This window comes from Anas acuta, chromosome 2 (assembly GCF_963932015.1).
Source record: "Anas acuta chromosome 2, bAnaAcu1.1, whole genome shotgun sequence".
Lineage (NCBI taxonomy): Eukaryota > Metazoa > Chordata > Aves > Anseriformes > Anatidae > Anas > Anas acuta.
The window spans coordinates 150,205,494-150,233,316 of NC_088980.1; the positions used below are offsets into that span (position 1 = coordinate 150,205,494).

At 38.4% G+C, this 27,823-nt stretch overlaps 2 protein-coding genes across 2 annotated transcripts in view; one reads left to right on the top strand and one right to left on the bottom strand.

The window, feature by feature from the left end:
- TG (thyroglobulin) overlaps nucleotides 1-27,823 on the top strand; it is a 153,282-nt gene that overhangs the window by 95,759 nt on the left and 29,700 nt on the right.
- SLA (Src like adaptor) lies at nucleotides 821-21,944 on the bottom strand. The gene is made up of 8 exons (XM_068672690.1): nucleotides 21,752-21,944; nucleotides 16,407-16,495; nucleotides 10,670-10,769; nucleotides 7,506-7,592; nucleotides 6,029-6,132; nucleotides 5,216-5,347; nucleotides 3,709-3,841; nucleotides 821-2,765 (listed from the first exon to the last, which is right to left on the bottom strand). The coding sequence occupies exons 2-8, from the start codon at nucleotides 16,465-16,467 to the stop codon at nucleotides 2,546-2,548; spliced, it is 837 nt and encodes a 278-aa protein (XP_068528791.1). The 5' UTR covers nucleotides 16,468-16,495; nucleotides 21,752-21,944; the 3' UTR covers nucleotides 821-2,545.

The following is a 27,823-nucleotide window of genomic DNA, read 5'->3' on the forward strand; positions in this document are numbered from 1 at the left end:
AGTACATTAAAGGAGGCTGTAGTGAGGTGGGGGTTGGTCTATTTTCCCATGTGCCTGGTGACAGGACGAGGGGGAATGGGCTAAAGTTGTGCCGGGGGTGTTTTAGGTGGGATATTAGGAAGAACTTCTTTACTGAGAGGGTTGTTAGGCATTGGAATGGGCTGCCCAGGGAAGTAGTGAAGCCACCATCCCTTGAGGTCTTTAAAAGATGTTTAGATGTTGAACTTAGTGATATGGTTTAGTGGAGGACTTATTAGTGTTAGGTCAGAGGTTGGACTCGATGATCTTGAGGTCTCTTCCAACCTAGACAATTCTGTGATTCTGTGATTCTTTTCAGTGGTGCCCAGTAACAGGACAAGAGGCAGCGGGCACAAACTAGAACACAAGAAGTTCTGTCTAAACATCAGAAAGCACTCTTTTTACTGTGAGGGTGACAGAGCACTGGAAGAGGTTGCCCAGAGAGGTTGTGGAGTCTCTCTCCTTGGAGATATTCAGAAGCCACCTGGACGTGGAGCTGGGCAACCTGCTCTGGGCAACCAGGTGGCCCTGTTCGAGCTGGGGCTTGGACCAGATGACCTTTTCATGTCCTTTCCAACCTTAACCATTCTGTGAGTCTGTGTACCTGTCATCAGAACACATCTTATCCCCTTCCTACAGAGTAGAGACTGAGTGTTTTCAAAGTGCTGTCTGGTTACATGGACTCTTGGATTCTTCTGTTGTGTTCTATCAAAGATATCTTGTTGGTGTATCATTGCAAGACTGGGAGATTGTAACAGTTTTCTGCCAGATTTCTGATTTTCTAAAAGCAAGACAAAGTAACTACTAGATATTATTTTAATGAATAAATACAAGTTGTGACTTGGAAATCTGTAATGCTCCCCATATACATTTCACTGGTTAAAATACACTTGCCACAATAACAGATTAATAATCAGTAATAGTAAAGAGATTATACAAACATCTAGAGTTCCTGAGTTCATTTTGCTTTGTGTTCAAACCTTTTGTTCAAGGTTTATCAGCCAAATTACATTCATCCTTTAAATTCTGAAAAACGTTTAAATAGGCTGTGAACTGTTTTGATCTCTGAACTTCTCTTGCTCTCTTGCTAGTGCAAATGATCTATTATAAGATCTGTATAGCACACATTTGCGATGAAATATATTTACAGAAGAAATATATATATAAATATATACACACATACCCAATTGGCTATGTCTCTAAACTCAGATTTGTGCAAAATGGTATAGCAGAGCAATGGATTGAAAAGATCTCCACTCAGGTATATAAATTGTAGCATCTTATACCCCCAGGTGTGAGTGACTACTTGATTTAGAAAGCAATCACAAATGAAGTTCAAAGGGCCATGCATTGTTCTTCTTTTTAATTTAACAAAGGGTACATATATATATATAAAGTTATAATCTATAAGATTTTAATCGACCCAGTTGCCTAAAGAAGTCTTTAAGCAATTTGATGAAATGTCATTACTATTTCACATAACTCTCTTCAGACAAGAAATTCAGAAAACTATTTAACATCCAGTATTTCTGATTTGCTCACTTAGTTTAATTATTTAAAAATCTGATATTAATATAAATATTATACATAAATACGGGGTGCCTTCAGGAGATCATGTTAAAGTCTTGTTCTTTTTTCAAAGGTCACACTTTTGCAAGCCTACCCTTGCAGGGAGGTATGATATTAAGAACTTTTACTTTTCACTTAAACAAACAAAAACCACTTTATTCTTTGACAAATATTTGCTAGACTATGACCAGATAAATTCTGCTTTTGGATATGCCTGTACTCCCATCTCAGGGCTAAGCAGGAACTGCTTTTCTCTGTGAGTTAAGTCTTTTTTTCATTTTGTGACCTTTTGGTGACACTGCAGGCCATTCCCACCAGTTGAATTAAAAGCCACTTGGAGATTCAATAACTTTTCATTTTTCTCCTAGAAGGTAAAAATGACAGATGTATACACATATATGTAAAAATTATGTATCGAGTCAATGTAATGAAGTGTCCCTTGGATGCCCATTATTTGATATTTTCTTGGAGACTTTCCAACCCAACATCACTAGTAATGAACGATTACATGTGAAGAAGAAAAAGGTCTTTCTCTCAGGTTCTGTAAACATGGTTTAGCCTCGTGGAAAATACCAGACTAAGACTTAAATTAAGGTATTGAGCTGTAGATAGTCCTTTCCTATGCAGTCATCATTGTACAGTGGTGGGCATCACCGTTACTGAAGAGTCCTCTGCCTCACTTGACTCCAGACTTAGAGTTTGTCTCAGTTTGTCTTGCTTATGAACAAGGTCATATTTCAGGTGCGCTGGGCACACTCCTAGCATTTGCCATGGCTAAGATGGTGCCTTTAGGAAGGTCTCTGGTTAATGTTCAGAAGAGTAAATGCAGAAGCATAATCAGCGTTTGATCATCAGCTGGTGCACTTGTATCTCTCAGCTGTTGAAGGACTGCAAGACCACAGGGTGCTCTGGTTGTTGTTTGTTTTTAATCCCTCAGTTTTTATTTACCCCTCTAGATTCAGTCTTCGTAGTATGTAGGTGGCAAGTGAAGGGCACTCTTATGCTTGCTCCCCGTGTATATAAGAGACTGGGCTTTCTTCTTTCTGGCACTCACAAAAGAAGAGTTGTCATCCCCTGTCAAGGAGAGGTAGGAAGCGATGCTTTCCCTCAGGCCGTAGCTGAGACAAGAATCATCTATTGATGCCAGTGTGTTTTCAGTATCTTCAGTCATCTCCAGCCTTTAAAAGAATAAAGTTTAATTACTGTTTTAGCTACTTAAACAGAGTCTAATACTAACTATTCTAGTCTAATACTAACTAACTAGTCTAATACTAAAAATTTTTAAACCAAACAATGTTAATTTTGTATAAGAATTTCCCGGCTCATAAGTCACCCGACATTTCTGTCTCAGTGATTTTCTGAAACAGTACAACAGTAGCATCTGAATGTTTTTGAGCATCGGCAGGGAAAATAACATGTATATAGTTTCTTAATTTGTAGGAAAAAAAAGCCTCAATACTGCAAAAAAAAAATCCTGCATTTGTATGCAAATGAAAACGCTTTGTGAATGAAGGGTAATGGATGGAAGTTTACACTTCAGAAGGAAGAGGTATTTTTGTTTCTGAAAGTGGTTATTTCACCAGCTTCTGAAACCTGACCTATTTTCTCTAGTTGCAGTCAAGACATAAAAAAAAATCTCATGAACCTTCATTTGGGCTGTGTGTGAAATGAGAGGCAACAGGAAAGATGTGACAATGCGTTCATTACAATTCTGTTGCTTTGTGTATGGCCACCAGGTGAACAAGGCAGAAAAAATTTCTGATTACAGGGGCTTGTATGCCTTTAGTGGTGGATCTGACAAGGGATTATGGCCTGCCTCTAACTCCTGCCCCTGTAGTGGAGAGTACATAGAAGTCCCAGTGGGACTGCATATACAGCCATAGTAATGTCCAGTTGGAGAAATTATTTAATGTTAACTGTACTTCCAAAAGTTAGAGCACTAAGAGTATCAGAGAGTTGGACATCCAAATCTCATGGGTTCATATGCTACCAGCAACTTTGAATATTTGAAACTGGTTTTAGGAGAAGCAAACGGCTGTTTCTCCTGTGTTGTAAGTGCTAGTACATACAAGGCTGGAAAAAGACTTTGTTGTTTATGGCAGTCTGTGTTCGTTGTGGTACCTGTGAATGCTTCTCCAGTTGAAGTTTTTATTCCGCATGACCACAGGAGGAACTTGATTCATTACGCTGTTGTTGTTAGTGCACTGGGTAAGACAGGGTGTTGTAAGGACACAGCAGAGGCCATCAGCAACTTCTGAATGGGGAAATGAATACACATAAAGTTAATCCTTGCTCATTGTTCTCTTTGTTGTTTTGCTTCCCTGGTTCGTGCTCAAGTAAACACCTCTGGACACAGTAGTAGTAGTAATCAATAAAATGTGTATTCTCAGGAAGGACATTATAACACAGCCTTAACTTCTCTTCCTCATACCTTTGCCTTTTAATTTAACAAGGAATCTGTTTCCCACATGACTGAGGAACTGAAACACAGAAAGATTAAGTGACTGGCCTAAAATCTAGAAGGAAGTTTATGACAGAGCAGGGACTTAAAACCAAGTTTCTTGAGTACTTTGTGAGTTCTGCTTTTGCTTTCCATCATCATAGTCATGCAAACAGAGTACAAAATAGATGCAAGATGCAACCACTGAGATTGGATTGTATGTGTACCTACTTTACTTTGGAACATGGCTATGAAATGAATCAAAGTTTGTGTGTTCATGTTACATTCAGATTGCATTCATCTGTATTTCATCTCTCTATTCTCTCCTCCTCGTCCCACTAGAAACATTACATTATGTTCTTCTGCCCAAGTAGAGAATGTTATGGCAACTGCTGATGTTTTAGACCTCTTAGCCTTATTTCAGGGTGAGATGCTGCATCAGCTAACGGTGAAGGAATGAGGAGAGCTAAATTTCACTATGTCAGCTCTTAAAGAAATAACTCAAGTAAAAATGTAAATTTTTGAGTGTTTTTCTTTGAGAATCATAGGGTTTGATCGTTTGCTTCTTTCTAAATGGAGAAAGGTGTCAGGTAACTGAAATGTATAGAAAAATATTATCCTGTTTCAATTCTTACTCCTCACTTTATATCACTGGACTTGAAATTTCCTTTTGTGCATTTTGCAAGTGAGTATGTTCCTATGTTCCCCCCCCCCCTTTTTTTTTTCTTTCCAGTTTATAAGCATACTCTTTGGCCAACATGCTTTTTCATTTACCCCTGAAACATGCAAACATTGTGGCTTTACACTTTTTAAATTACTAATTAAAACAGAACCTATTGTTCTCTTGTAACTTTTATACAACTAATTTATTGCAGTTCTTCCTCTTTCATCTTACAATTTTCTCATTTTAATGTACGGTAACTGCAGCCACTTAATTGTGTTGTTTGCCAACATATCTCTGGCACAGGTTAGAATGCCATAAATCCAGAAAACAGTCATTAAAACAGGTGCCAGGTCCACTAGACTGATATTGGTATAAATGACAGCTACATCTAGATTTAAACTTTTTCTATGGTAGTAGCTGCAAGTCTTTGGCATAACGAAAACTTCATGTTCTGGACCTTTGATATATAGTTTTCAAGTTTCCAGTGGAAAATATATTTGTTCTGCAGTTGCAGTAGTTTTTACCTGAGTAGTGATTCACGAGGTCTTCAAGGCACTGAAAGGTTTGCCGTGGAGAGATATAATACCAGTTGTTTGGGAGGCGGAAGATCCTGTAATGCTTCACTTCCCTGTGCCTCACTGACAGGGAATATAATCCTGGAAAAACACGAGAACTGATTACAACAAAGTAAGGTCCTAATTCTGCATGGCAAGTGGTGACCATGTATCTTTCAGATGTGGTACAATGATCCAAAAGAACCTAGAAAGATCTGACAAAACAGAGAGGCCATCCTAGTTGAATGTTGTGAGATATAACAAGGCCAAATGCAAGGTCCTGCTCCTGGACTGGGGCAATCATAAGAGCAAATACAGCCTGGGTGGAAAATGGATTGAAAGCAACCCTGATAATATTAGACATAATTTTTGAAATGTGCGTGAAAGAACTACCTGTTTACATAGTCTCTGCTTTGTTTGTATTTTATGGCTTCTTCAGCCAATTTTTTGTAGACCAAGGCAAAGCTACGACTTTTCCTCCATTTGAAAAGTCCCACTGCTTAATAAACTTTGCATGCAACCAAAGTAAATAACAATGTTTAAACAACTGTGTCTTGTTTGTGCTGGTGCCTGTGGAACTTTCCATGGCCATCAACCCAGCTTACGGCACTGTTTGTGCCATAGGTGACTGGTGAAAGATTGGCATGCTGTACTGAGTGCCTTTGCCTTCCCATTACATACATTTTTAAGGATCTGAGGTGATCCACATGGAGCAGGATAGGGAGAGAATTAAAGGTTATAAAACTGTTAATGCCTGAGATCAAGGGGAAAAATATTTCTCACCTTTCCTAGTTTCACTCTCTCTGATCATGAAGGAGCCAACCTTGGTGTTGGGAAGCTGTAGAAGTTCCTCTGCTTTTTCTCTTCCCAGCCCTTCAAATAACCAGCTGTGAAGCAGGAAAACACAAATTCTGAAATTCGGGCACAAGTGAAGCAGAGCAGCATGTGGCCATGAAAGTGCAGCATTAGCCAGGAAAGTGACTGCAAAAATAACACTGTGCTTTCTGTAGTTTTCTCTCAACTATGTCCAGGCATATTTCCTCAGTTTATGGAGAAAATCTTGCTCTCCTTTTTCATGTACTGAGTTTGAATAACTTTTGTGAGACTATGACAAGAACGAATAAGGTTTAGACTTACTAGGGGAAAGGAAATTTTTCAAGATGCCTTTATCTAGATTGGTAGGGACATATCCATGTGGTATGTTGATGGCATATCTGTGGCATTACAGATACTTGAGTTCAATCCCCCTCTTTCATTTAAGCAACTTCTATTGTATTGTTTTAATTGTATTTTATATATTTATATACCGCAAATAAAATAAAATTATTTTAGGGTACAGTCTAATCTTCTAAATTAATTGGATTTCTGGATAAAGGGAAGTGGCATTAGTCCTCCTGATTTTACTTCATAACTTGGTGCACCACTGTGTTTTGCCACAGCTAGTGAGTAATGATGTAGCTGAGCTTGCCATGCTGGTGTAGGAGTTACTAGTACTTTAAAATAAAATAGTTCTTTTGTTTTGTTTGATCTGGTCTTGGGAAAACAACAGACAGTATTTTTCCACAACCATATCTGTGCCCCAAAATTTGGAAAGCATCTCTATTCCAACAGGATATAGAATATATTAAAAATTAAACACATGTATAAATTCCAGTGAAGTTCACAGTTCATATGCTTAAAATTAAACAGCTATTAAAACCCTTTTCCAGAAAAGCTTTAAGTGTATGCTTTAATGTTTTTCTTCCGGACTGGTGTCTAGGGCAACATGAAACCTTTGAACGAGTCCTAGCTCTTCCTGTGTGAGAGTTTATGTTCTTGAAAGATTGAAAGATTATTGGTCTTTTTTTTTTTTTTTTTTTTTTTTTTTTTTTTTTTAACAAGCATTTGTGGCTTAGAAATATACTTTTTGTCAATATTAAAGGTTCTTTGTAAACAGAATTTCTTTATCCATGGCCTTAAAATTAAAGACCAGTCCACACAGCAGAAGTATTTTGAATATCTTGTATGGCATCAGAGGTCTTTTTGATCTTTCCAGTTATTCAAAACTAGGATTTTCATTTTCATATATTCTAAACTTATATATTACTTTGTTATCAGTTTTCAAGGGAATTGAGATGTGGGTAATTATATTAGGCTATCAAATAAAATTTCAGCCTACTCATTCTTGGCGTTGTTTTTATTATGACACCAAATAGCACTAATCAGTGTGGTATACGTACAAAAGTAGTGTTGGAAGGCTAAAGGAAATGCATTTACTTACCCGTGATAAACCTTTGCTACATATTTTCCTGGAATATAGTTTTCTCGACCTGTTGTAAGGGAATGGACTCTCCACCAACCTCCTTCACTGTGTGAAAGCAAGAGAATAAATATTTTCAGATGTACTTTCAGAGCTTGTCCTCATTTTAGAAATGAGTTAAGACCTACAGCCTAGGCTGTAGACTTTTGTCTGTGTTTTTGAATCTGCATATTCAGAAATGGACCTGAGTTTCTTTCACTTAGAGTAGTTCCACTTCTAATCCTACATTAGGATTAAATTTGGACACAGAAATAAGCTGCTTTTGTTCTATTTCAATTGCATAAGTAATAAAATATTTTTTCTGTAGTTAAAAGAAGAAGGGTAAATACTCAGTGGTTAAGCCATGCTGTGCTCTGTCTTCCCACAGCTAGACTTCTTTGGTATCCAAATCATTCAGATGGTGGCTGAGTATGCTGTGTCTAGGCAACCCTGTAATTCCTCCTGTATTATCAGCAAATGAACTCTGCCTGCAAACAGGTTTTTAATCTAATATAACTACTTCATGAGTTTCTTTCCCTTTTAATTCAGTTGCTTACCAAGCTCCAATAAAAAAGACCTCATAGCTGAAAGTAGGTGACCAGGCATATCTTTTTCATTGATCTATCTTAGGCTCTTGCTGAATTGAGTACTGGCTTTCGCTTTTGAGTCCCTTGGGAGGGCAGGGTAACAAGAATTTTCACAGGGATGTTGCAGCGCTCTAGTGACTAGTGAAAGGGTGTTATGGCAATGATCAATTACAATAACTGGTGGCTTTTTCTCCACCTTTTTCTTTAAGGGTTTGAATTCAAATAGTAGTAATTTTGTGGCAGTTAATGTGGCAGTTAATGCTCCCAAATAATTCCTACACAACAGACCCAATGCTTGGTTAGATTAGGTCAAGGCAGCTGAGTTGGAAACACTTAAATTATACTTCCTGGCTTATAGTGGCTGGCTCTGTGGTCAAGAATGTATGTGCTGAGGGAAAAGGAGAAGACTGAGCTGGAAATTTCAGGCCATGCAAGTTTTGTTTGCAGCTTTCTAGCTGACTTGAAATAACCCATAAGAAGTTTATGTCATTTTGTTTGCCCCCTTCTTCCGCTCTCCCTCCCTCCCCCCCCATACCCCCCATTTTTTTTCCCACAACTCTCCCAGCCAGAAACAAGAACTGGAAGAACAAAAAATCTGAGATACTCAGCATCTACCTTCTTACAAATTCTAATACTACTAATGCTCTAAAATCCTTGTGATTATTAAAAGTCCCAGAGTGGCTTCTGGGGAAGAAGCCACAGAAATTACGTAGATTGGGGCACATCACTGGAGCTGGTCCATCAAACAGCAGGTCCAACTAGTGCAAGCTAAATCCAGTTGTACATCTGGTATTGACATGGTGCTCTTCTCTTCCACTGTATTTTGCTTCTTTGAATGACTTGGGAGAAAAATTACACCACAGCTTACGTACAGCAAGAGCCTGTATGCAAATAGTTCCTGTTAACACTGGTGCATACACCAGCTGGGCAGAACAGGCCCTTGAATAGGATACTGTGCTTTGCATTGAGCATTGAAGCATCTTTTCTTCTGTGCACAAGCTGGTCAAAATCAGGAAAACTCCCATCCAGGCTTACTTTGGTCTTTGTTCACTACCAGAAGTTCTTGATAGCTGCACCACAGACAAACATGATAAAAACTGCAGCTGCAAAAGCCTAGTTCTTTTAGAAGCTGTATGTCCAGCAGGTCATACTATACACCAGATGTATGTGCATGATATGCAGCATGTATAGTGTTAGGTTAGAGGTTGGACTCGATGATCTTGAGGTCTCTTCCAACCTAGAGATTCTGTGATTCTGTGATCATTCACAACGACATGGGTAGATGTAGTTCTGTGGTGTTATGAGGGGCCACAGCTGATGAAAGTCAGGAGTGAGGCTTTAAGCTGGGATTTCCAAGGTAAGGCAATTGTACCATGTCTTAAATGTTACACAAGCATAAGCAAGGTTTAATTGGCTAGAAATTACCGGAACAGAACACCCCAGATTTAGGGAAGCTCTCATCAGCAAAATAAAATCTTCTGGTGGTATTGCGAGATCTTGTGATCTCCAGGTTTAGGAAAAGCAGCATGTCAGCAGAACATAAATTCAGGCACTCTGAGTCCATATAGCTCTGTGTCTTGTTGCTGACAAAGGCCATAGGAGGTCACAGTGGTCTGGAGAAGACTGAGAATTCATGAAGCATCTGTGATATTTCTCTTAAGTACTTCTGTCCTCCAGCCTTTTGATGTTCTGACTTCCCCAGAGACTTTTGCCATTAATTTAGAAATCCTCAGAGGATATCTCTGCTATGAATGCCTTTGGTCTCCCATTGAATCCATCTGCTTTGCCAGCTGCAAAACTGAAATCTCTCATTTCTTTTTAAGCTGTAAAAACAGGGGCCATGGGGCTGAGTGACTCCTAGGAGGTCACTGTGTGCTTATACAAGTTATGCATAAAAGAATATCAAGGCCACTGTCTTCTGTTTTAGAAGGTGTGCTTATTCTTGTGTGTGGCAGTATTTATACTGTACATAAGGTCAGTCTAAGCTAGTGTTCTTAAGCCTACTTCCTTTTGGGATTATTGTTTTTTTTAGCAGAACCAGCTGGGAAAACATTTATTTTTTTATTCCCATTAAGAAAATGCAGATTGAATTTAAAAATATATATTTGATTTTATTTTATTAGAGGTGTCTCAAATGTAAAGCAAAATTCAAGGTCCTAATCATGAAGAAACTATTAGATTGAAAAAGGTAAGACAGAGAGGCCTGAAGTGAAGAAACTCAGAACCATTTTCCTTTTCTACCTGATTCAAATTATTTTTTCTTAATCTGTTTCCCACTAATGTGAGGTTATTTGCTCAAAATCATTTATCAAAGCAGAATTCTGCTTTGATTCCTATTTTAAGGAATCCAGCTTGAGAAGACATTTCAGAAGAATCCAAGTATCTAAGAAAAATTTAAAATCCCAAATCTTTAGACTCTAGGAAAATTTACTCTATGGCTAAGCATCCTTTGTTGCAGAGTTTGAACTCTGTTTTGCTGAACTGTATCCAGAAGCTACATAAAACATAGCTTTGCATCAATTGTAATAAAACCTAATTTGAAGAAATGGATCAACTTACTCTGATAGCACACGCAGTTTCTCTCCTACATGAAATATAGGTTGGCTTATGTCTGCTGAGGGATAGTCATAGAGGACGGCAAGGAAATCACTCTCCTGACCTGTTAAAGAAGGATGAAAATGTCACTTACAAAGATGATAATGTTCTGAAACAGAAATAGATTTTTCATTGTCTATGCTGTATTTTATAGAAAGTAATATGGGAAAAAATCTCACTGAAATGTCACTTGGTAAACATAAAGAGCTAAAGATGAGCCTATAACTTTGGAGAAGAATATGAAGATATTAGAAATTTAAAAAGGGCATTTGGCTAATTATAACTAAATAATTTTAGACCACTTTTTCTAGTAATTATCATATTTAAAGGATATATTTAGTTTGAAACTATCAAAATGAGGAAGTATTTATAGTATCAGGAAGAAACCTGGTTTGATTAATGTCCCTGTCTCTAAACGCCTCCAGCTACAATTTTGAACCATGCTTTCATTTAAGGAAAAGATGTATGTTGAATTTTTCAGTTCACTGCTGGTAGTTTTGGAAGGTATGAAATTATTTCAGATTAAGGTCAATGAGAGCATGGCTATCATTGCCCATTTGCCATCAGTTTAATGAACAGACAAATCTTTATTCTCCCCCCCTGTATGGAAACTGTTCTAGAGGTACCGCTTGATGCTCATTTCCACTAATGAGAGACAAAATATATAATTAATCATTGTATAACTGCAATTTGCAGAACTGAGGTCAGTAAAGAGATAAGAAGGCCTTTTACATCATTTGGGATGACTCTGGGCCACACTACACTGTACAGGACATGAACCGAGTCCCTTGGGATCCCAAGAGATGAGGAGTGTACTTCGGGCAGTGGACACAGCTTGGACTATCAAACGTTTAAGAGCTCCTCATCCAGCAGGAGCCTGTGGTACCCAGGAAAGGCTGATGGGGGGGAGATTCAGAAATGCATGATGCTGTGTGTTTTGAGCTTTTGGCCCTCCTGGCAAGAGGGTTCGTGTAATGTACTGCCTACTTTTATTGCTGGAGGTGAGCAATAAATACATCCTTCTACCACCATGTGGGGAGACAAAACTTTCCTTCTGCCACAAGCAGGATCAGCTTCCCATGCCTTAGTAATACCATCTAACAGTATATTTGCAGAGGTGGACAGCTCTCTGTCTTTGCCCACTCTGAGCAGTTCAACATGTGCAAAAATAGGAATGAATTAAAGGGAGCAGATAAAGAAATTTCTTAGGGATATAGATACACGTTTTATCTTGTTAATTTACTCATTTAATTTAGCTATTTCATTAACTTGCCTTTTTTAAGGAAGTCAGTTTTTTTTTTTTGTTTGTTTGTTTGTTTTTTAAAGTGAAATCGAGGAAAAACATCTAGAACTAAGTCTGAGACTGGCTCTGTGTTTCCAGCATCTAGGACCTTACAAGTAATTCATAATGATAATAATGAAAGGCTGAGGGAAACAGTCAAGGCTTCATAGAACAAACATTTTCAAAATGAGAATTTGAACACTTCCAGCTATCCTTACAGTAATGATAGTGAGAATATGTGATAAGGCAAATATTCTACATCTGTGGTTTAAAAGTAGTAAAAAGTAATATATTCTCAGTTCATTTTGAGTAGTTTTTCATTGTTATGAAGTAGGAACCAGTGTTATACAATGTAGTAGATGATTTAATACATATTCCAAATGACTGTAAGCACGTTTAGTCTTGATGGCTGTTGTCCATGGAAGTAGTCTCATGATACAGTTAGCAAGCATCCTTATGGATAGATGGATGCGTAGAGTCTAGAGTAGACATGGATTAGTTTGTCAGTGTGTTTTGTATTAGTATTACCATGTTTTTCTTAGTCGATTAGCATCACTGAATTAAAGAGAACTAGTCCAGTACCTTTACATTAATCAGCTAGCTGATGTGCTTAGTCTACTGTAACTCAGTTTGTAATTAGTTCATCTATCTTGAAGAAATCCTATGCTAAATATGTCTTTAATTGCTTTCCTGTTATGCACTAACACTTATACATCTTCTGTCTATGAAACTGCACTGTAATACCTGAGGCTTATGGTACCTCAGTAGTAGTGCTGAATGTTTTTCAAGATAGTGATCTGTTTTCCCAGAACTACAAGACATAAAGGCCAGAAAGTACATTTTAAGACCTGCAGAGTGAGGATAAAGTGCCATCATCTAATTTATCATTGCAGTTTGTTAGAGAGTAGTACAATTCAATGTTAGTTTTTTAGCTTAATGAAAATGCATTTAGATTTTTTTTTTTAATGAAGAAACAAAACTTAAGCTACTTATTTATAAATGGTTTGTTTCCATACTGAAAGTGTGGAAAACAAGTACTGTTTCTGCCTTGTGTAGTTCATTATGCACTGGGGGGTACGTGACTTTTTCTTTACCCTAGGAAGATCTGCACGATTTTGCTTACACTTTCATCTTTATATCTGTTTTTGTTTCAATTTTGCATGTTAATTTGTAGTTCTGAAAAGGAAGGAATTAATCATAGTGTTGGCTGCAGCATCCATACAAACCTTGCCTCTTAAAATGCGTGTACTTATATTAGAGGAAACGTACTAACCAAACCCTTTCAAGTCTTCCAATCAACAAACAAGCCCTCATTTTAATTGGTATTTAAATCAAACCTCACTGGGTTTTTTGGTCATGTGAAATACCCCACTGCACTCAACAATGTTTCACAAAACTCATACGAGCTTCTTTCAAAGACAAAAGCCTCGAAGCAAGGACTAGACAAATTACCCTCTTTCTCCACATCTAAATTTCTGATAGTTTTGGTCTGATGAGCTCCCCACACTTTCAACTTGCAAAGGAAAAAAGAATTGACCGAGTTTTTTTCTAACACAACCTCTCCTCCCTACTTTGAGTGTGTATGTTACAGGTAAAATGGAACAGCATAAAAGTTAGAAGGGAAAGACTGAAATACCATCATTTCAACTGAATCAGTTTTCTTTTTCTTTTTTTTTTTTTTTTCCTTTCTTTTTTGAGCAGTAAAAGATGAATATGAAATACACAGTAGTTTTAGATACCTGCAAGTAGTAGATGTCTTGCAAAGGTGTGAGACTGAATACTGCATGCCCCAAATTACACATTCAGAGGCCAGCTGTGAGTGGGCTACAAACCGCTTTTAGAGAGGAGGGGAGAGCACCAGGATGGCATCCAAACCCAGGTCCCTGCGTAGCCCCACAGCGTGAATGCTGTGATTTATGGCATGGCGAATCCCAGAGAGGGTAAAAGAGGGCACTCATGTGTGTCTGGGTGGTTGCCTGTGCTGCAGTAACCACAAGGTGTGGCTGCAGGGTAGCATTGGCGTGTACCAAAATTAGTTCAAAACCAGCCAGCTCAGGAACTGAGAGTTATGCAGGTGCAGCCGTATGCAGCTGAGAAAAGGATTGACCCCTGATTCAGGGTCCCAAGGGAGGAAAAATGAGGGGGTGAGCTCACAACCCCTGATGACGCCTTGCTGCTGCAACTACCCTGGTGTCTGTACCTCAGTTATGTCAGGGATGCCCACACAGTGTGCTTTCAGATGCATTGCAGTCGTATTTGGAGTCCAGATACCTCCTGAGGAAATGCATGTTATGCATTTTTCCTTTTTTCCATGACCAAGAATGATGTGGTGGAGGTGAGAAAAGCACAAGGTTATGCCTTTAGTGCAGCTCTCAGACCACACAAGGGACTTACAGGCGTCTGACAAGTACATTAACACTGTGGGTCAATTCCAATTATCTGCTATTCTCTTCCTTTGTGTTGTATTATTTCTTTTATTTTCCCCTCTATTTTATTTCCCCTCCATTCTATTGAAATGAGCCTGCTTTTCCCAATAACTGCTTGGGCTGCTGTTGTAAGTCTGTGAATTGGATCCTCTACCTCTCTTAAAGTAAAAGGTGGCTGGTTTTGAAGGGAAACAGTGTTTGGCAATATGATTTGTAGTTTGATCTGCTCGGGGAGACAAATAAATACAAAATCATTTGATTAACCACAATAGATGCTTTTAGTACTGTGTTATGTTTCAAAAACCTGTTTCCATTGGATTTGGATGACAGTACTGATGCTTCTATGCCTGACTTCAATTACAACATTTAAACCCTTATGAAAGATACTGGCCTGATCTAGACTAAGAGATCACAAGACCTTTGCAGACATTTACAGCTGGCTTTGGTTAATTAAACATAAGTATCCAGTGCAATTTCAGCTGGGTGAGAGTGTTTGAGACCTCCCTGTGTCCTTAGCAGGTGTCACTAATGAGAGCTGAAGGTTGGGTGAGATCTGACAAAGCAACTCTCTACAAGTGCTAGACATGCAGGAGAGCACAAGTAGATTGAGCTCTTAATTCCTGTATGGGTAATTTCCCATTGAGTTCACTGTGCTACCAACATTTACTGAGTTACCTTTTAGAGACAGGTTTTATTTATGAAATTGGAAGGGAAGCAGTTGGCTTTAGTCCTGCTAAATCATGACTTGCACCAGGTACGGAAAAAACACAAACTTCAGATCTTGGCCATGGCAATAAGCCCTCATACCCTTACAAGGTCCTGCTCTGAGTGGATGTATATCTCTGTTTTGATGGTTGTGGTATTTGTGATGGCAGTTGTTAGGAACATCAGCGTAGGTTCTCTACATAAATAGTAAATGGGCAGTTCATGCTATATGTCATTATCGGTGTTTGGTCTATGCTTTATTAGCACCCAGGGCTATACAGCTGCCTGTGTCAGCTAGATCTTGGCCATGCTATAAGCAGGGATGGATTTCCTTCAAGCAGTGATGAAACCAGCCTGATTCTCTATCCTTACAAAACCAGGAAGCACAACTGGAGCATCCTAATGGAGAACCCACAGATTTTGATTAACACCTTCCTCCTGACCCTTTAAAAAAAAAAAAAAAAAGAAAAAAGACACAAAAAAAAAAGACAAAAAAAAAAAAGAAAAAACTGTGTTCTCTTCTACGTCTCTCGGGAATGATTTATTGCAGCTCTTTTACCACCTCTCTGGCAAATTGAGGTATGATATCTTAGGCTGTGCTTACTCTCCACCTACTCGCTGTTTGGGAGTAAAAGATCAATGAAACTCTCTTGCTTTCCTACTCAGACACATGATCTCTGCCAGCCCACAGGATTCTGTACAGCATGATATTTTTCATGTGTGGATGCATGGGGCAAGTATGTTCGATGCCCCTTTGCAAGCTTGGCCTGTAAAATGCATAATTTCCCTTAACCTTTATTTTTAAACCTAGTGACATGGAAAGTTGGTTGCACGCTAATTTTAATACAACTGTCTAACAGTGGATTTCAGGTTCAGTGCAAGTATGACATTATTAAGACTTTTAAGCTTAAGAAAAAAAAAAAAAAAAAAAGCAATACCAAAATTCAAGAAAAACTGTATAAAATATCACACGGAAGTTTGTCAAAATACAGTGCTTCTTGTTTCCGAAGCATGTCATTTTTTTTTTCTGAATCAGAAGGAGCATCTTTCAAGGTGCACCAGCAAATAATAGTTTTAAAGTATTTTATTTTTTTACTTAAAGTGTTTAGAAAACACGCTGGAATATTTGTAAAAACAAACACTGTCTACAGGATGCCCTCCTTCTCCCACAGCAAAGTCATGCCCTTGTTTTTTTTCTATGTCAGGCAGATGAAGGAAGACATACAGATGAATGTACCATATATTTTGAACATCTTTTTCTCTTGAAAGAAATTAAATGAGTGCTTACCTGTTTGGCTCGCCACATTTGTTTCTGCAGAGGCTCTCGTCATTTTCATAGTATTTCCCATTGTGCACTTCTGTCAAAGCTCTTCAGAACTAAATCAAAGGAGACATTGAAATTAAACTTCAGAATAACACCTGCTGTGCCAACACATAAGAAATGACCCAGTTTTGGTGTCTCCGATGTTATATGGTTTTGTTTTTGAGAACTCTTTTGTCAAGTTCTTGCGAGAGTTTTACATATTTGCTAAACTCTCACCACTTTGGTGCTTTTATCAGGGGAATAGCAGAAAACCACAGCTAGGGAAGTTGCTCAGAAGAACGCAGCGTAGTAAAAGTTTCCATTACCAGTACCTCAGCACAATAGGAAGTCACAGCAAAGCCATGCCTGTACAGTCACTTTAGATACAAAATGTTCTTTACAACATTTGGAGCTCTTAAGGTACAAAGAAATTAATTAGATTGACGTATCTGTTTTTCAGCTCTGGGTACTGTGTTGCCTTATTGCCGAGCAGTAAGAATGTTGCTCAGTGGTTTTCTTCTGATGCAGTTGTGATCTCAGCAAATGTGGGCAATGTTCCCCCCCACCCTCTGTTTTTCCTTTTTTTTTTTTTTTCCTTCTTAAAAGTAACACATTGCCTCAAAGTGTTTGATCTCAAAACGCTCCTGCATCAATCGAGTGGTGCAAATTCTTCAGAATTGTGTCTTGCAAAGGAAAGGGTGGATGTACAAGAAATGCAGCATCAGACAGTCATGAAATTAAATATTGCCAGGGAGAGTTCATTCTCCTCTGCCTGTCCTAATTCTCCATGAACCTAATTGTCCATGAACAGGCAGAAGTAGCCTTTGGATTGGAAGCTGTCATATGCTATTGAATATTTGCAGAGGCAAATAAGCTGTATCTATTTGAAATTTTAATTTAAAACAAAAAAGTCAACACCACTAGCTAATAACTAATGATTTTTTAAAGATTATTTTATTTGCCCCATGAAAATGATAACAGGAGATCTGGCAGCATCCTGTGCATTTCTACTAAACTCAGGTGTAATCTCTATCTTTCTGTCTCTTTAAGCATAGATGTTTCAAAGATGATTGCTGTCTTTGGGATGTTCTTCTTTACTTATGATAGGTGAGAGCCTGGCGGTGTTAGAGTGGTGTCTAGCTTGAGAAGCTGTACTGCTGAAAACAGTGATGCTTTATCACTAATTGTCTTTTGGAATAAGATTGGCAAAACTGAGTATATTCCTTAGTACAATACATATTTCATATATTAGTGAGAATTTAGGGAGATGCCCTACAGAATAAAATACTCTTCTAAAGAAAAAATAATTTGCCTCTTATCAAATGCAAGTAGATCTGTGCTAAAACAGATGGTAGCGCACAGTTTGACTCTGCCTCATACAGTTTTCAAGCTTTTTAGTTCTGTTCCCAAAGTTTCTTTACTAAAAGTCTCTATTTCGCTGACCAAAGGGCTCATTCTCCTTTTCACTGTATGCATTCAGGTAGTAGTTTGTGACACATCTGTAGGATAAAGCTGTACAAGTGTCTTTCTGAAAAATGCCTGAAATTTGTTTTCACAAGAATAAAAACCTCTTCCGTTGCTTGATATAGGAAATCTAGAATAATAATATTACAAGAGTGACCTTAAATAAACTATTTAGATAAATAATAAATGGCTTCCCTTGGTATAAAACACTAAATTATTCTCCGTTTAAACACACCTGAGTTTTGAAAACTAACCCGAGAATTCATTTTGGTAGCCACTGTCTACCTGCAGGCTTATAATTTCCCAAACTAACTCTGAATACTTTTTTCACAAGAATTAATTTTAATTTCTTCAATGTTTTCCTCGGTTATATACCATTAAAAATAACATGTACAGACAGAAATAGTGTAGCCAATACGGTAGCTACAGATATAATCATAGAATGGTTTTATAGACATTCATGACGCATCTTCAAATTAGCCAGCAAAATTTCCTGGGCACAACAATAGAGAGCTCAGCAGGGATGAAAAGCTCAGCCAGAAAACTGGAATAAATACCTGGACAGATAACCTTCACTGAGATCTGTGCTGTAGTAACCATATTTTTGCAGTACTTAAAAGGGCAGTTCAGCTCTAGCTAAGCTGATGCAAAGCCACGGTTACTAAAGGCTTGTGCAATTCCAGATAGGTGCCAAGCATGGCCGCATGGATATCTTACGCCTGATTAGAATTTTAACACATGCAACTGTTATCTAGATGAGAATAGCACTTACATTTTGTGTCACAAAACTACACACAAATAAAAATAATGCAATCCTACCTCTGTGTGCCCATTTATTCTGATTTCTTGGTATTTGAGGGCCAGAAGAGCAAGACATCCTATTAGTGATCAGGCTTGTGACAGACTGCTTTTAAAAGCTTTATTCATGCTCTTAAGATCCAGTGGATACCATTTTCAAGGGTGCCTGAGTCATGTTGGAAAGTGAGATGGAGCATTTGTACATGATGGAAAGAATTCTGAAAATTTTACCTTGTACTTACCGACTTTCTAAAAGCATGGCACATTTGAGCAAGGCACCTTCATTTCCTAGGTGGTATTTAAGTGTCTGTACTCTAAATGTTGCTTTAAAAATACCTGATAAGCTTTTGAAGGTTTGCTGATATGCTTCTGGGAATTAAACTGCTTGCTGTCTAGACCAGAAGGACTAGAAGTCCAGGACAAAACCTTGTGCTTACTTTGTATTTTTGAAGAATACATCCAAAACCAAACTGCTCAGTTCTGTTGTACAAATCGCTGCTTTATATGACCTTGCTCCCCTCAAAGGACCTCTGAAGTCAACAAGATGAAGGAGCACGCAGCTCAGTGCTGTTACATTAGAGATGGAAGAATCTGACTTATGGAAAACAAAAATGTTATAAGTTGCTTACAGTAATAGTGAAGAGCAATGGCATTTTGGACTGTGATGTCACTAGCGTGACAGACAGTTTGCTCTGCCTCACAACATTTTCCATGCCAAGTTTCACTCTCACTAATTACCATTGGTGGCAGCATTAAATCTTGAAGGTGGCAGAGGCTTTAAGATGTTCTCTAGACTCGAGGCAGAAGTATTCAATTAAAAAAAAAAAAAAAAAAAAAAAAAGGAAAGACAAATAGAAAACTGTGACTGCTGCTGTTGATTTGCTAATCCAGTGATTAAAAGGAAAATGACATGTCCGACTTGGTTTTCCCATCAAGGACACTTGTCATTACGCATTTGGGCAGAGTAAAAGTGCTTATTTTTAAATTTTTATAAAAGTCCAGTCAAAGGTGGTGGAATGAATGTCCTGAGGTGTGGCTTAACTCTGAGATATTAGAAAGTGGAATTGAAATGGAAGAAATGTGAAGTTTTGTTTGAAGGGGGGCAGACGAGAAGCTTGTTGTACTTGCCCGCTGACAATTTCATATCACTGTTTTTAGGGTAACAGTGTATGAATTAGTGTCCAAAGTATTTCTAAAGCAACACTGCACATGACTGTTAAGTACATGATAGATCTTGATCATTTAAGTATCTTGTGCTTGTGGTGGGTATTGACAACACAATCCAAATTCATTATATCGTTATACGATAAACTGTATGGTGGCTTTCTCAAATTTTGAGATACTCTGCAAAAATAGACTTACAGGAAACTGTAAAGCATCTTGCGGTTGAGCCCATTTTTAATCATTTCAGTAAATAGAAGAACAATGACAGTTTTATAGATGATATTCTTTTGAAATGGAGAGTTTATTCCAGGGACTGCGTCTCACTTACATCTGCTGGGTTCGCAGGGTTTGGCATACAATTAGAGGTTGCATCCTCAGTTGTACAAGCAGATAATTACTCCAGACCCTAAGAAAACTGTCCACTGATGGCTATTTGGGAAGAACTAAGGTGAGGTAATAGATATCTTGTCTTAGAAACCCCAGGTGTTGTACAGAGGAGTGCAGCAGCTGGGCTGCACACCAAGCCCAGTTCTATCTATAGGTGTAAGGGTAGCTTTGCCCGTTTACAGGCCACCTCCTCAGGCCTGTGTGGAAACTTGATTTTAACCATTGAGGCCACATTTGCAATCTCCCCAGCTTTGGCCCTTTCCATTTGCACATATGACATTTAAGGGAATCAGGTTGCTGCTGCCATAACTGTTTGCAAACCCACAACTACTGGGATTTAGTCATCTTTACTACTTTATTTTTGCTACCAAAAAAAAAAAAAAAAAAAAAAAAGGAAGGTGAGGAAACATCTACAGCCCCAATCCTGCTTTGTGTCCTATTTGTCAGGGGCAGAGCTATCGGCAAATATGATCCCATCACCTTTCAAGACTGGAATCTCATTGACCTAAACCATGTGTCTCAAAACCTGTGGTACAATTTACACCTTCCGTTCCTGCAAGCACCACACTAACAATAATTTCCTCTCACAGAATCTGTTCTCTGAGAAAATGTCATTCTGGAGTACTTACATATCATGGCATAGAGGAAATTCCATTGCTTTATAAGAACTTTGTCAAAGTTTTATTTCAAATGACTTAAAATTAGTAAATATTGAAGAAACATAAATAATGAGAAATAAAAAGACAAAATAAGCACTCGAGTAAAGACATTCTACAAAGAATACTGCAGACCAGTAAAATGAGGAAATTTATCATTCCTGAGATGTTATACCTGATTTTATTTTTGCTACCTGACATTGACATCTATACCTTCAAGGTCTTAAAATTTAGTTCTTAGTAATGTTCACAGGTAAAATCTGAATCCCAGTTAGCTTGAAAATGTAAACACCAACAGTCTGTCATTTCTTATTTTGGGGAAAAAATCAGTTTGGATTTAATAAATTGTATCTTTTTGGTGAATTTCCCTTAATTTGTCATTAATCAAAATGAGCATCCTTTCAGCTTTGAGACACTTGTATCTTTGCACTTAGAAAGAGCAAGGTAATGTTGCAGTCAAGGTAATTCACAGACACATGCAAAATCTGAGTACTGTGAAACAACACAAATGCCACATTATGCAAACTTTTAACACTTTGAATTAAAAGCCCATTAATCCGTCTGAGACATTTCTCATGTTTTGTGTTACAGAGAGCTGCAGTTTGCTTCAGCAGAAGGTCCTATGCATGTCTCTTAATGCCAGCTTTCAGTAGAAATACTTCTTTTGCCTTCTATGCTTAGTGCCAGTCCTTGTGAAAAGGATCAAGGCAGGCTTTTCTATTTCTACCTTAGATGGTACTTGAAATCCATGGTCTGAATGCTGTCATTATTAAGGAAATAAAGCTCTCTTCTACATAAATAAACATTGGAAGATTTGGTCCTATATACAGATAATCTAAAATGTATCAGAGGAATGATTACCTTTAAATGCTGGGCATGATATTCCAGGTTGCAGTATTTCTCAAAAAAGCCGTAGTCATAATACTGCTCTCACGCTGCCAGCAAGGTTTAGCTGATCAAGGCGAGGAGCAGCCGGGCGAATGAGTGTGTTGTGAAGTTCACGCTGTCATGTAGAGCAGCATTTGCCAAACAGGCCACATACTTCCTCTCTGAGAAATAAGGAAGGCTCAAAGTGTTTGCAACAGATGAGGTTCCTGTTGCAAGTCACTACTCGAGACGCCATGGGCTGAGGAAAACAGGGAGGTTTTCAGCATATTGCATCAGGACTGGTTTAATCAGATATAAATATACACATATATGAGCAAAATAACCTGCTTTGCCTTACTTACACAGAAAGGCATTTTTTCTTTCTTCTTTCTCTTTTCCAAAGTTTATTTATCCAGTCATGTTCAGTCCCCAATCGTTTTGTTTTATGTAGCTTTGCTATTTTTTATTTTTTTTTTAATTATTACTATTTTTTTCCCAGACAGACAGGAAGAGGCAAAAAAGTTTGTCTCTCACTCCTACTGAGCCTGAATGGGAACCCAAGGTTTGCTTTATTCTTTACACTGCACCCTGAAACACCTCTTGTCTGCACGTAATTGAAGCTCAATATCAGCAATGGCAGAACATGGATTAAAAGCCATGTGAAGCATACTTTCACATCAATGTTGTATAAAGTGAAACAGGAGCCCCAGGACCTCTCTCATCTCAGTGTCTGAGGTGGGGAAACCAAGATATGAATATGTCTAAAGCCTTCTGGGAATATAGTATTGCAGATGTGAATGAAAAAATCAGAGCAATTTATTGAGTTTTGCCCTTTGCTGTTATGATCTAGATATGTTCTGAAAAACTCATATAAGCTATTTTGTACAGTAAATTAAAAACTAACAAAAGCATAAACTACCAACCAAACAAAAACAACACATGCAAGTAGAGTTCCTGCTTCATGCTGGAGCAGCTCTGAGCAAGTGGTCGTTGTAATGCCCGTCTGTTTGATGATGACAACTAAAAGTGATAGCCAGTGCTCTGGGGAGATGGCTTTACCATAATGTAACACCACTATCCCAGCCAATTAAACTTTGTTTAGGACCCTATTGCTTTCTTCAAATCCCAGAGATACGGCATGCACTTTCCCTAACAGCGTTCACTGAGTGGATGTATTAATGTCTCTGAAATTTCTAAAAGAGCAAGGGTTGGGGGACATTTGTGCCAGACATGGGAATAGGCTGGGGCAGAACTCTGCCTTTTCCTGAACCTTTTCACTTATATCTGTGGTCTCTGTGGTCTTTGTGCCTTTACAAGGGGTGAGGTTATGTGCCACCATCCATTGACAAGTGGGGCAGAACTCAGAAGAAAAGAGAGGAAGAGACACTCACACTAAAGAAGCTGGATTTGCTTAATAGAATGTGCTCCATTAGAAACGTGATAAATCTCATCTGTGGTTTGTTTCCAACTCTTAGAGGAACAGATGAGTTTGCAGTGAAGGATGGTAAATAAATTTATCCATTTCCTTTTTACTTCTGCCTGCTTCTGGTAGCTATTTACTTTTGTGGGTGATGGGAGCCAGTTTACACTCCTGATGCATTCAGCTACCTTATTTTAAATGATAAGATAATTGATAAGGTAATGTTTATATCTAAATGGAAGAAAGTTTTGATGTAAGTTTAGTGGGGCTTTACGCATCATCTTAAAAGTGTTCATATCCTGTTATTCAAGTCACTAACCTTAGGCAGGCACTCAGTGAGTCACTTGAGAGAGGGGAGCATTGCGCTTGCAAGGCTCCCTCCTGTTGCAGCAAAGAGGGATTTTGCAAGAATCATATCTAAAAAAGAAAATCTTCAAAAAGTTATTTTTGATGAAAGACAGAGACTCCCTCCCTGCTCCCCTTCCCCCTTTTTAGTCTGGAATTCACTGTGCCAATAGATGGCTATAGAGGAAGAAAATATTTATTTCCTCTTTCCATTGCTGTACTGACCTGCTGATGTCCTATCACACTTTGTGCAGTAGTGTTTGCCACACATCTGCCAGTTATTTTTCCCAGATAGTTTATTAGCTGTGATAGAGGATCTCAGAGTCAGTCCCAAAGTTTTCTACTCCTCCAGATTCTTGAAGACAGACTTTGTGTGAAATCCTGGAAAAAAATGACATTGATGTCTTCACATACAGCCCTGCCACCTGGCTGTGTTGTAAGCGTGGCTCTGGAGCACCTGCCATCATGCAGAATTAGATGTGTAAAGAAGAGAAATGCAGGATGCTGAAATACAACCCTACAAAGAAAAAACAAAACAAAACAAAACAAAAAAAAGCCTCAAGTTGAAAACAACTTCTGAAAATACCTTAAATCTAGTCTTTGTAGAACAATCTATAAAGCTAAATGGAAAAAAGAGTTAGTGGTCAGTTTGCTGCAACTTGCTCATTTTTGCAGGAGAAAAACAACAACAACAACAAAAAAAAACAGGATACAAACAGTCTCTTTAATCTGTCAGTGAAAGCAATAGAAGCTATTAACTGAAACTGAAGACATCCTCAAACATAAATAAGGTGCCGTTTTCTGTCAATGGAGTGATTATCTTCAGGCACAAGCTGCAAAGGAGAAGATTGTGGTGTCCATTTCTTGGTGGCTCTGAAGCCAGCTTATGCAAGATCAGGTTTTAGCCAAATGTAAGCCTTGTGTTAAGTGATAGGAAGCACTTGAGCTCAGCAGCCAGGAAATGGAAGAGCTTCAGCCATCCCGGCGGTCAAAGCAGATGGTCTGACAGATACTTCTGGCTGTGAACTGCATGCACCCGAGCCTGGAGAGTGCCTAGCTGTATGGGACACAATCTTTAACAAATAAAATATTGCTGTACAGCTTACCCTTTTAGGAAAGAAAAAGCATCAGGACATTTCATTGGTTTGACTGTTTTCATTAGATATATTTAAATCTAACTTTTAGGGTAATGTAACTGTTACTGCTATTTGTATTGTCCGTAGCATGCCTCTGGGCAAAAATGAAGTGGGCTTCAAAAGTAATCCACAGTGTTACAAGCACCAGAACTGTGTTAATTTGAAGGGCATATTAAAGAGATGAACCTGGCTCAAGCAGGGTTTGTAGAGATCATGATGTGAGGAGAGGAAGAAGGTTTGGGGTTTACAGAGTGTGGGTGATAACTAGTTGCAGTAAAGTTTCTAATCATTAGATCTGTTGTGAATCAGTTTTGAAAAACTTTGCGGAAGTGAGTTTCCAGAGTAAGTGAGGAATTAAAAGAGGTTCAGCTCTGCAGCACGTATGGGAATATTCTTTTCCCAGTATGCTGGGAGACAGAGGTACATCTTCACAGTAGTGGGCTATTTATTTTTATTTATAATCTCATCTGAATAGCAGCAAGGGGTGCTATTTAACTAAAAGTCCCTGAACTGTCAGAAAACCAAAGCAGAAAACTTGGTTTGCCTAGACAGGAGTAGTTAGATGTGCTCAACAAGTGGCAGGATGGGATAGTATCTGTGCAGATCTGTGAGCTGCAATGTCCCAAGAGAGCGGTTTGCAAGAGACACCAGCCTCCGCTCAGCTGATCACAGCCTAACATCAAAGCAAGGACTAGTCTTCATGTGATACTGGTTTGATTCATCAGCTTTTCACCACTGTAAGCTGCAGCATTTCTTTGCATCTCAATTTCTTCTGCCCAGCTGAACCTCTAATTATGGAAAGAGAATGCTTGTAAAGCTGCTGGTCCCTGAACTAAACAGTACTGAAAGCTTTGCCTTCCTTTTGCAATGCCATCGCTTGCTACACTATGTTCTGTTGCCCAACACTCTCTGCAATGTTCCCAGTAATCTATAAATTTCGAGGAAGAACGTAATATTGCTGTTTGGGATTGCACAAGATAGCTGCAGCTACATTTTCAGCAGTTCAGTACTGAGTGCTTTCCTCTGGTCACTGTCAAAAATGTCATCAGAATTTCCTCTGATGGTAGTGGGTCAGTCTGCAAGGACAACCGAAACGAGAGTTATGCATGTGTCAACTTCCATGGAGCCCCCTCCACAGGGTCAAGGGGTGCTGAGATAGGAAATACCCGAAGGTGATATGATGGCTATTTTTCACAATTTTACTGTATATTTTTTATTGTTTAGAGGTTTACTTTATAAAAACTGCTCTGCAGTATTATGTGAGGATCTCAGCTGTTGAATTTAAATGTAAAATTTAGTTCTTGTGTTTATAGGTACAAGAGAATTCCCAAGAGTTAAAAAGAAGAGAACCAACAAAAAGAACACAGTGTTGTTGTTTTTTTTTTGTCTTTTTTTTTTTTTTTCCTTATTTATTTTTTTTTTTTGAGCTGATCTCATTATTTTTGGTTTCCTGATTCATGATTCTGTCATGTTGGTGGTAATATGGGTGTCATGTAATAGAAATGAACAGTCCCTCCACTTTTTTTGCTTCTGTCTAAACAGTGTTGTTTTTTTAAGCACACAACTCCTTTAATATTGGTTACTAGGACTAATCACACACACACACAAAATAGTTTTATAGAGAAAGAAACCAAAAGAAATTCTAAGTGCAACTGTGTTATCCTCTGTGTCCGATCTTGCCTCTAATGTGGCTCCCATATTTAGGGAAGATTTCTGCTTAATGTAAAAACTGTTGACTCAAAAAGGAAAACATTTAATTCTGGGCAGTATCCAGCTTCTGCTCTCACTTATTTGTTCCTGAGTCATTTCTTTGTTTGGCTGACTTTTAGCTTTGATGAGGATCAGGAAACAACGAGCCTGAATTGTGATATGAATTTGTTAGTCAGGCAACTTGTACAGCTTTGCTTACTTAAATTCTGCGGTACTAGAAGCCTTGTTTCCAGAGCATGAAAAGCATTTCAGATGCATTGGGGTGGGGGGAACATAAAGCTATTGCTTCCAAGTACAGCTTGAGTGATGCCCCAAGCTTCTCTACTGCCTGTGTCCAGTCACAATACAAAATAAATATGAATAACAGTAGTTGGAAACCACATCTCTTTCAAACCCTGAATGCAAGACATTCTTCCTGAATGTGGATGTTATCAAAAAAAGCAAACTGAGGAAGTGGCCATCACCATGGAAAATAGATGAAAAAAAAATAAGTAGAGCTTGTAAGCTTGTTCTAACCACTCACACAAAGAAGGGAAAACATCCACAGCTAGAATAAGGTTCTAAACAAGCCCTATTCCTCTTGAATTCCCCTCATCCTGCAAACATATTCACAGACATTTTGCATTTTTCTTTTACCTGTAGAGCTTGGGCCATATCTAATGGAACTCCATAGATGTCCAGTCAAAGATTTGCCTGCCCAGGCTTTTAGTTCTCCCTCCACAGAGAGGCCAGGTTGGATGGGGTTTTGAGCAACTTGATCTAGTGGAAGGTTCCCTGCCCGTGGCATGGGGCTGGAACTAGATGATCTTTCAGGTGCCTTCCAACCCAAACCTTTGTGTGATTCTGCAATTCTGTGACTTGTGGGATGCTTCTATCAATCGCTGTTTGACTCAGTACTTGACCCAAGGGCAGTCTTTTGGTTTGTGGAGATCTGAGAGGAGGAGGGTTCTGCATAGCTTATAAAGTCCTTGACAAGTTCAGAACTAAGCATTCACTAGAAATCTTCGCTTAGTCCCTATGAGTTTTTGGACTCTGTGTGTCATCTGCTCTCAGTGCTCACTTTATCTATTAACTTAGCAACAATTTCCATTTTAAGAATTTGGGAACTAAAGCCCTCTATTTTTTTTATTTTTTTTTCCTGAATGCTACTTAGAGATACTGGGTACTTGATAAAACATGCTGAGCACTTTCAGATTCAGTATTAAGTAATACATTTGCAAAGTTCATGGATGAGTTCTGTGTAATCCTAGATGTGATTTCACTGCTCTACCAAGGAGGCATGCAATTCCTTGTTCCAAACAGAAAGTAAGGAATCTGCTTTTCTGGAGGAAATTTTTTTTCTGCCAATGTGGGGAGAGTGTTATCCCTTTTCTAGTTTCACCCATCCCAGTTCTGGTGAACATGCTCTTCCGAAGGCCAGGCACAAAAACAATATTCTCATTCTGCATCTTTGGG